Source organism: Blennius ocellaris, assembly GCF_963422515.1.
Source record: "Blennius ocellaris genome assembly, chromosome: 8".
In the NCBI taxonomy this organism is placed as follows: domain Eukaryota; kingdom Metazoa; phylum Chordata; class Actinopteri; order Blenniiformes; family Blenniidae; genus Blennius; species Blennius ocellaris.
Genome location: NC_137657.1, coordinates 24,858,192 through 24,868,596, shown reverse-complemented (window position 1 = coordinate 24,868,596; position 10,405 = coordinate 24,858,192). Strand labels below are relative to the sequence as shown.

General features: G+C 41.1%; 1 protein-coding gene across 1 annotated transcript; it reads left to right on the top strand.

The window, feature by feature from the left end:
• Positions 1-471, top strand: LOC308133261 (hepcidin-like; the record flags this gene model as incomplete). Its single annotated transcript, XM_080500562.1, has 3 exons — positions 1-87; positions 177-251; positions 376-471. The coding sequence occupies 3 exons, from the start codon at positions 1-3 to the stop codon at positions 469-471; spliced, it is 258 nt and encodes an 85-aa protein (XP_080356688.1).
• Positions 472-10,405: the final 9,934 nt, after the last annotated feature.

The following is a 10,405-nucleotide window of genomic DNA, read 5'->3' as shown; positions in this document are numbered from 1 at the left end:
ATGAAGACATTCAGTGTTGCAGTTGCAGTGGCAGTCGTGCTCACATTTATTTGTGTTCAACAAACCTCTTCTGTCCAATTCACAGAGGTAAGCAGTTGAATTTAACCCATTTTGATACAATAATTGAATGTTTGAAAGCTGCAATGTTGTTCATATTATAATCATTTGATTGGCAGGAGCAAGAGCTGGAGGAGCCAATCAGTAGTGAAGTTCAAGCTGCAGCTGAGGAAACATCAGTAGACTCATGGAAGGTGAGGAACTTGGAGAAATGAGTTTGATCAAATAGTTCAAGCTGATTCGTCACACCGTTGAAGTGATATGAGTTATTTTCCTCCATGAGATGTGCTCTGCTAATGTCTCTCCTCTTTCACACAGACTCTGTACAACACGAGGCAGAAACGTGGCGCCAGGTGTCGTATTTGCTGTGGCTGCTGCACGCCGGGCGTCTGTGGACTTTGCTGTAGATTCTGAGATCAAATGCTTAAGATTTCATCATGCAGGGTTGTTTGTTTTTTAGTTTTTTTGATCCATTTGTTTGTCTCGATACTTGCAGTGCATTGGAAACTAATGTGAGTCGCAAACACAATTTGTTGGTTTAACACGTTTTTTTTTTTTAAATTCATTGTATTTTTTAGTTGGAAAGGTAAAACAATTGACTTTTTTTTTTTACTGATTTAAAAACAAGATTTTCTTTTATCTGACAATGTTGTGACTGTATCATACATTTGTACTTCAAATACCTGCAGTGTATGCTGAATAAATGTTTAAAATGAAAGTTTTTAGAGCACCCATTTTCAATTCCTTATGAAGGAATCAAAAAAGCATCAGGGATTCATTTGCAGTTATCATGGGAGGCGACACAAATGCACCTCACCAGTGTAGCAATCATATGAGGATTATTTTTAATCAGACCAAATGTGAAAGTGTGAACACATCCTCTGTTTTTGTTAATGACAATCAGCTGGTTGAAACAGTCAGAACCAACAAAACCACTTATTTAGTGAAGACTAAACTGAATGCAGGGACTTTGTATTTGATTTGATTTTTTTTTTTTTTTTTTTTTTTAACAGACATAGGGCTACAAATGATTATTTTCGTTGGATGTCTGAGAAAAAGAGAGTGATAGAGGTCTATATTTCATCATTTTAACCTTCAAATCACTGACTGGTCGTGCAAACTTATGACCAAATGGGATGTACGTAAATGCTGCAGAAGTAAAAACAAACTAGTAGAAACAATTTTGATTTTCTTCTGAGTTACAGAAAACCAAAGAGGAGAGAAACAACATTTGAAAAGATTGTTTTGATAACTCATTTCATACTGCAACAGAAAAGAAGAACAAGTCATTGAGCTGATATCATTTCATAAAAACTATGATATTAGAATATATTTCCACTGCCAGCCGGGAAGGCTAGATAATAATGTGATTGGAGAATAATGAATACATCTGCACAAAACACACACAATTCAGGACTACCTGAAAACATGCCGTCTGCCTTGTAGCAATGCAATTCATTGGATATAGTGTTATATATGTACTTTTTACATTGTACATGAGGTTGCAGCCACATGGGAGTCATGCACTCAAGGAACATTTTGAACACCCTCTGGAGCTGGTAAGGCCCATGATCTGATTAATTGGTCAACTTTATGATTGGCAAGCACCCCAACCCCCACTCACGAGTTGAAAGTATGGTGGTGACAACAATTTTCTGTCAGGTTTCTAAACTGTCAACACTGTCAAATGTACAGTAAAAAGATAAAATGGGCTTGGATAAGACATTCTTTATCACTCCCACAGACGGTAAATTCCAAATTATTCAGAAGCAAAGAGAAATAGTGCCAAAAAAATACGATGGTCAAGAAAAAAAAGTAGTATCAAGATATGTACACAATTAAGACTGTATATACATAATATAAGATTAAAAACGTTTTTTTTAAATACATCAAATTGCTGTACCCACCACACACACACACACACACACACACACACACGTAATATGACACAAGTATAGAATATCATTTAGATATCTTCACAACTTTAGATAATAACAATCATCATCATCATCATCATCATCATCATCATCATCATTATCATCAATTATATTTGTTTCATCTTTCAGGATGCCAAAAGTCAATGAACATGCACATATAGTATTTAAAAAAGTAAAACAACTAACTAACCAACTAAATAAATAAATACATACATAAATAAACAGTAAAAACATATGGATAATTGCAGTAGAAGTGAGTTTTAAGATAAGATCTACGAGACTCCAGGGATTTAATGTATCTGATGTTGGGTGGGAGTGAGTGCCAGAGGTTGGGCCTGAGTGGCTGAAGGTTTGAGACCCTATGGTGGTCACGCAGACTGGAGGGTACAGAATATATAGTACAAACATTGTATAAACATGATGTAGAAATGTAGTGACAAATGTCATCATAATGGACAACATAATGTATTATTATTGTTGTTGAGTATATTATTGTTCCTATTGTTGCCTTGTGAAATAACTTCATATTTGTTACCATGGAGACCCTTATACTGTGGTGTTTAGGAAGTAAAACCTTCCAAGAAATAACACTTTCATAGGCTGCTTTATGCCAGGGGTGGTCTTTTGTGCAAGTGCAAAACAGGCCCGGCTCTGAGGTGGCTTGTTTTGCACTACAGTACTGTACAGGGAGGTATGGCATCTGGCCATGGTGGTGTGCTTGCTATTGTGTTACTTTCAGCATGGCTGGATCGCGCCTTGCAATTATAATGACCACAAAGGTTGAATACACGGTCTGGCGTAAAATCAGCAAAGGAATGAGAAGGGTGTACACAGCCTCAGATAGACCATGTGATAGAAATGTGAATGATGAAGCAACATACAGAGGGGTCAACATATTGCAAGTGACAGGCGGAACAATGGCCAACCTGTGGTTGCCGTTTAAGCTTGTGTGATTGTAGTTCAGCTATCACGTCACACACAGAAGCTCTTGCACATGCAGAAACACACGTATTCTCTCCCGGTCATACACGCTAAGACTAGTCTGGTGGAGCCTGGCAGACTCCAACACTGATCCCACCCTCATGCAGCCTTGCAGGGGGCTGAGTGCCATGCCAGGCCTGCCTCACGTCCAGACGGATGCCCGTTGAACGCCCCCATGCAACAGAGCCGCTGCCAAACCACACAGGGAGATAGTAAATGAGTGTGCGCGTGCACACACACACACACACACACACACACACACACACACACACACACACACACACACACACACACACCATGTGGTTTACTTTATCTGACTCATAGCCACATACAAAACACAATGCAGGCGGGCAGGCAGGCAGCAATTAGGGGCCTGTTCATCGGTGAACTGCAGTATACTTGCTCTATAAATGTTCACGCTAGTGTTTTTAAGAACAAACCGGAGTTCTCGGGTGGTGAGATGAAGGAATTCACAGGAAGTTGCTGCCGTTGGTCGTTTTTTTTATTAACAGACACTCAGAGCGGATAGCATTGAAGAGGAATAGCCACGACAAGCTTTGAATCTCGGATGAACGACTGAAACGCAAACTCAGGCTAAACCAAATGGTATTGTCAGGGGAGGGGGTTAAGTGATCATCGTTTTCAATTAACACAGCAACATAAAACACGTATGAGTAGAAATGTTGAATTCAAATTATATCATGATGATAGCAGTATATCAGCTGTCATCAAAACTCATCATGACCTAATTGTCAGGATGTTACTGGCGATGTCATCTGTGGATATGACTGTGCCGACATTCATGCATGATGTTTTTACCCCCCCTCAACCCTAACCCTTTAAAAAACAAAAACAAAAATCATGTTTGTATATATGTCTTGACAACAGGGTTTGAAAACTCTTTAGATCACATCTTTGGGTGACCATATATATATATATATATATATATATGCACACACACACACACACACACACACACACACACACACACACACACACACACACACACACATATATATATATATATATATATATATATATATATATATATATATATATATATATATATATATATATATATATATATATACCACATTAAGCTGAACGGTGACACTTGAGCCAAAATTCAGTAGAAATGTCAGAGTACTCCTGCATTATTCAGCTGAAATGGTGTGTTGGTTTGTTTGGTATATATAATTTTGGAAGCAAGTGAAAACTGTACAACTCCTTTATTCATTTATATGTAAACTAGGGTTGTGGGGGGTGGAGCCTTTAAATAGGATGGCGTATAAAGCAGTGTCTCATGGGTGAACAGGTGAATGCAGCTGATCCACAAAATGACACAGCTCTTGTAAGGTTTTAGGTTTTTCAGAATCACAGTGGAGAACAGCCAAAAAAATGAAAGACTGTTATACCATTAAAAAACACAAACAACAGAACTGTCTTTAAACGAAGCACAATTACAGACACACTAATAGCTCACGTGAGGCAATGCTATTGTGTTGCCGGAAACCTACAAAACATTTTAACACACTTGTGTATCGAGAATCAATTACAGTCGGACCGGTGAGTAATACTGTCTTTGGCTTCCTGTTAATGTTCCCGCTGGATTAGATCCAGACAGTAAGATTACAGGAGATAATTTCAGTAATATGTCACTCAACTGCAATTGTTTCAGACTGTTGAAGATTAGTCATCACTTTCTACAGTTAATCACTTAAACCGGCAACAGTAGCGAGCGGACTGTGAACTCAAGGCTTCACCGCAGGTCACACTCCACAGCAAAGGCTGTGAGCCATTCACTCACTACACACACACACACACACACACACACACACACACACACACACACACACACACACACACACACACACACACACACACACACACACACACACACACACACACACACACACACACACACACATTGCTGGGAACCACCACCATGAGGTCAAGACCTCCCCTATAGCTGGGTTGATTAAACACGTTTCTACAACCCACACACTGCTCAGTAAAATCTGCTGCTGTGAGGATGATGTCGGTAGGAGTGTGGCGCTCTCACTGGGAGCATCACTCCCCCCACCCCTGCCCGCAGCAGCTCCACCTCCACCAACCCCCACTCCCACTCCCCATGCCTGCAGGGAGCAATCACACTGGCTTCTTATTAGGAGGATACCGACTGTTTGTACATGTGTATAGATGTATGAATGAATATTTCTTCCACGCAGACCCTCCAAGTGGAGGCAAAGGTTGCTTCTGGAGCATGCTGCTGCATAATCCGTTCCCTGAATGAATGCGGAGTGGGGGGGATAAACATTCCTGGACAATGAAACCCTCCTTTACCCCCTGCTGAATTCATACCCACTTAAAATCTGCTTACCCACAATGCAGCACTTGGCTGAAGCGAATGGCCCCCACTGCCCCGGAAGCGAGTGCAGTGCCACTGCAGAACAAATGTATCCCCACTTGTAGAAGCCTCAAATGTCAGCTATGGCTCAGATACAACCCTTCTGGGCCCTTACTGAGCGTATTACATCCAATTCAAATGGTCTTAATATACTTTAATAAGCCCTGTTTTTGATTAATTCTCCCTTGAAACCAGTAGTAATGCGGCTACTAGGCAGTGGGCACATATAAAAATCGAATGAATGGAGCAGGGCTGCCAAAGAGTCAGGAGGAGGAGGAGGGGGGGAGGGAATCCGTGTGGATTTGTCCTCACCAGCTGGCTCTTGAGCCCAATAATAATGGCTGTGCCCATGGCTCTCGGAGCACTGGTGAGAGGAAACATTTGCCGAGGCTGTAATGTGTTTAAGGTATACCATGTGATTTGTTTTCAGGGGCGGGGGGGGGGGGGGGGGGGGGGGGGGGGTGGGTGGTCATAAAGCCCTTGCGTGTCACATCCTGAGTGCAAGGATAGAACGACTCTGCCTATATTTCCCCTCAAGTGGACAGGGACAATGGCTGTGTGTTGTGTTTGGATCCCTGCAAACCGAGAACCCAAAGCTGAAAAGAAAGGTTCAAAAATGCTAACAGCACTCTGAGGAAATACCAGAGCAGGTCTGTATAGAACAGTCTGCCTGTTGCATGTTATGGATGGTGATTAGGAAAAGGAAAAAAAAACAACATCCTTAACTGCACCTGCTTCAGCGAGACCGAGCTGAAACACAAGCACAGCAAGTGTCTCATAAATATTTTCCATTTGTCATCCAGGAATTGAAATTATGCATTTAATGGAAGCGTGAACGTAGCAATATGAGTGTGCTAAGTCAGCATTCCAGTTCCAGATCTAACCTTCCTGGCCAGCAGGAGAGACGGATGAAAAGGTAAAAATAAGAAAGGAAAAGAAAAGCTCATCATCCAGTGTGTCGACAGTCCAGCTCTGAATCTTTAACAGTTTCCTGTTTCAAAAGTTTCTGCAGCGAAGCGAACGACTGTCACAGACAATTAGGTTTTATTGAAGAATGTATTTATTTTAGGGATTAACTTGTTACCTAGGAACTCCCGATGCAGCCAAATCCAGCACGGAGAGCTGCCTTTGGATGGCATTCTTGCAATTAGGAACCAGTTCAGTAATAAAAGTCACCCGTTAATGCCACCATTTAGCGGGCCTTCGACACGCCATGATGTCTAACATATGGCAAACACCCCCCCCCCTCACCTCAAAAAAAAAAAAAAAAGATCTGCTTGTCCTTTGACACTGCTGTGGTCGTGCCCGGCGCTGTTTCTGCACTCGCCAAAATGCCAGCGCGAATGAAGATTAATGATTCCAGATTTCCCACAACTCAAAAGGGCAGGCAATGGCTCATTATAACAGTTATTAAAAACAGCAAATTATTGCAATTTATTATCCCAGGCAAACTTATGGCCCCACCAATGCCATAACTTCCACTCCCGTGTTGGAACAAATGTGTCAAATGTGCCACAGCAGCACACTCACTCCAGGCCACAGTGTGGAAATGTAGAGCAGAGGTCCCAGTGTCCCTCCTCTAATCCTCACAACTGTCCTGCGAGGTATATACAATATATACTCTCACACGTTTTACCAACCTGCTTTAGGAGCACAGATTGCTATCACTGATCCGACCAGTTTCAAGCCCACTGGGTCATTTCCTGCTGGTGGTTTCACTTGTTGTGCCTTTGAAGCGGGCTTTAATAATAGGACCCAACAGAACTAATGAAAATGCTCTCTGTCAGATTAAAAGGGAGCTTCAGTCTCAGCCACCTAACCACATTCAGCACAAACATTAAAACACGCACACACAAACACACACACAGAGGCAAGCAGGCATACACACAGTTTACAGAAGTGGTTTACACTGGGAGGACCGTTCCTTCTGATGTGTGCATGACTGTTAACCCTCTTAACAACACTGAGAATACCATCAGTGTCTTGTTTCTCACAGTGGTGGGTTGGGGGGGGGGGGGGGCATAAAGCAGCAAAGGGAAAAGATGAATGTGCAAGAAGATGTCTCTTCATCCGAAAATGCGCAACACAATTCTTTGCGCGCCTTCCTTTTATTCTGTTTTAAACACTGGAATGAACGCTTTGGTGGTGGTCTTAATGAATCCACTTCAGTTGAGTTCCTCTCCATAAGCCTTTAGGTTTAATCCTTCAGTCTGGAGCAATGATAGTCTGGCCCAGGGGATGACATCTGTGAATCGTTCATTAACTTGTAACCAGCAGCAGATGTCTTTCGAAACAACATTTACGCCTTCTTCCATCCTCTGCAACAATTCTTTTTACCAGGCTTCGCTAGCCTGAGCGAGCGAAGCCTATAGAAATGGAGCGTTTGTTTTACCATACTCTGGAATTGAGCGTTTGTTTTACCATACTCTCAACGCCAAGTTTTAGAGCTGACAGCTGTCATCCACGGCCTATGCTGAGACAAGTTCTTACAACTGTAGCATGGATGAAGCAGGTCGAGGGATGGATAGGGGGATGAACAGATTGTCTATGTATCCAATCTGATTGGACTGTTGTAATTAGATGCTCTCTTGACTGGACAAACCCTGGTGGTATATGGTGCAAATAAAAACTTGGGATTATTTTGGTTGCTTGGGGATTGAAAACTATTATTTAGTCTATTTGGTGATGTTTTGAAGAGTCTTTTTATCCTCTGTGATTACGTTACAGGTAAGAGCTAAATCACTAGTTTGGGGTTAGCCTTGTTTCGTAGTGGGTAATGGTCTTTGAAGGGAGAGGGTGGTTTGTTTATGATGTGTCTGACTGCCACCCTCACCACTTGCCGCAGGTCCTTCCTGGTCACCGCACAGTGCAGCTGTAGCTCAGGAGGCTCTCTCTGGCCCCACAGTCAGCAAGGGAAGACGCTTGATTAATTTTCTTGAGGAGGTACAGTCTGCTGGGTAAAGACAACAAGATACAAAACTAAAATCAGATAAGGAGTTCATGAATTAGATTTGAAAGATTTTAATACAAAAAGAAGCCTATTGGAGCATGTTACCCTTTTGTGATTTTTGCATAACCTTCTGGTTTACTTCAGACAAACGATTATAATAATTTATATATTTATATAAAATTATGAAATTGTTCTGCTCAACAATTTAGATAGGCCGCTGTTTATGAGTTCATGTTCTCGGCTATGACAAGCGTCCAGGGCGAAGTATGTCCATGCCGAACTGCCGAAAATGTGTCATTGCCGTATGGTGCACAAACGCGTTCCGGCTCACTAATGATTGTGTCAGTCATATTTGAATCATGTTCAGCATGTAGCCTCACGACTGTATGCGCCCTGCAGCTGCCATTACCATGTAGCAAATGTTGGAGTTCCATGATGCACCTGAATGCATCGCTGAGGGCCCTCAGCTCCTGCAGTTAAAACCTGCAATTAAAACCAGGCCTCCCATTTTGCCTGTCGCCTTCAGGCACAATGGGAGATAATAAAACTGTATACAAAAAACGTTAAACAATACAAGCAATTTCCTAATACTTCTGGTTGTAAACACTGCAAATTCAAATACAATAGATCAATTATTATATGCATTAAAAAACCCTTCACCAATTGGCCCCATGACCCCTAAAGATGTATCACCATAAATGCTTTTGAAAATGAAAAAAAGAAGAGGCTACAATTTCTAGAAGCTGATTGAAACACATTTGTTTAGAAAAGAAATCTGCTCTGGAAGAACTATTTAGATTAATTCAAACTATAAAATCAGCACAATGGAAGAGAGTAAGAGTTATAATTGTAAGCTTCAAATTGCTATGTCCACAAAAACAAACAAATCCTATACTTATCTACAAACCACAAATGCTGAGAATACTATCATTCAGCTTGACTGTTGCTTCAACTCTAATAGGAAGACTTGCAATCTACAAAAACTTACCCATTACTTTGTTTGAGAAAAAAAGGCTTGGATCAAACTTACCTGTAATTACTGAAACACTGCAGCTCTGTTGGGTATGATACATGTCATATGCACTTTGACCAAACAAAATCTAATGCTGCTTTTTGTAGTGTAAACAGTATCAATAATGGTTAATGTCAATCTGTGACTACTAGCATTTTTTATTTTCTATTGGCCCAATTAAAAAAGAAAAATCATGAACTAAATCATGTATAATTTAATCAAAGAAATTATATTCATCAGTGCACAGAAAAGCACTGAGAGTCTGTGATTATTATTACCAGGGCACGAACAGGAAACAAATCAATTATGGTCCATGATCTCAATATTTTGATTCTGAAGTCAACAGGTTGACTCATAATCCTAATTTCTGGACATATTTTTATGGTCTAGTAATTGCTTTGCATTCATACATACATAATGATCCACAGAAGACACGAGTAGTGCATGTATCATGTTGTCATGAAAGTAGACAATGGAAATTTTGAGTTTCTACTTATGATCTCTACTCTTACTGAAACAGTGTGACCACAGTAAACTATCGTTTATTGAAGATTAAAGTAGGTCAGACTCCGAGCTGATGGACTCCTCTTCAGTGCTGAGTGTGGTCAGCAGGCCATATGTTTGACATCCCTTTGTCATACAATGAAAATAAATAGCCTATTGAACAAGTGTGAGGGAAAACTTCAGTGAAACAAAAAAAAGGATCTCCTGTGCAACTCTGAACACTCATGAAAGATGTTCAGGCACTTAAAAGCTGCAGCATGAGGCCTCAGCGATGGACATGAAGCACATAAAGAGTGTGGTATTTCAACACTGACAGCCTCCCTATGGAAATATCATGTGTGATTTCAGTGGGGGGGGTGGGGTTGACCAGAGCAGGAAGGCTGTGGTCTGTTTCTCCCAGGATGATATATAAATGTGACACTGTGTGATTCATCCGCTACTGTGCACCCATAAGCTCTCTGGCAGATTTGGGATTTTTTTTTTTCTTCCCCTCGTCTTTTGGGACAGTGATTGCACCGTGTGGATGTTGGGTTAAATTAGCCATGACTTGTCATTAA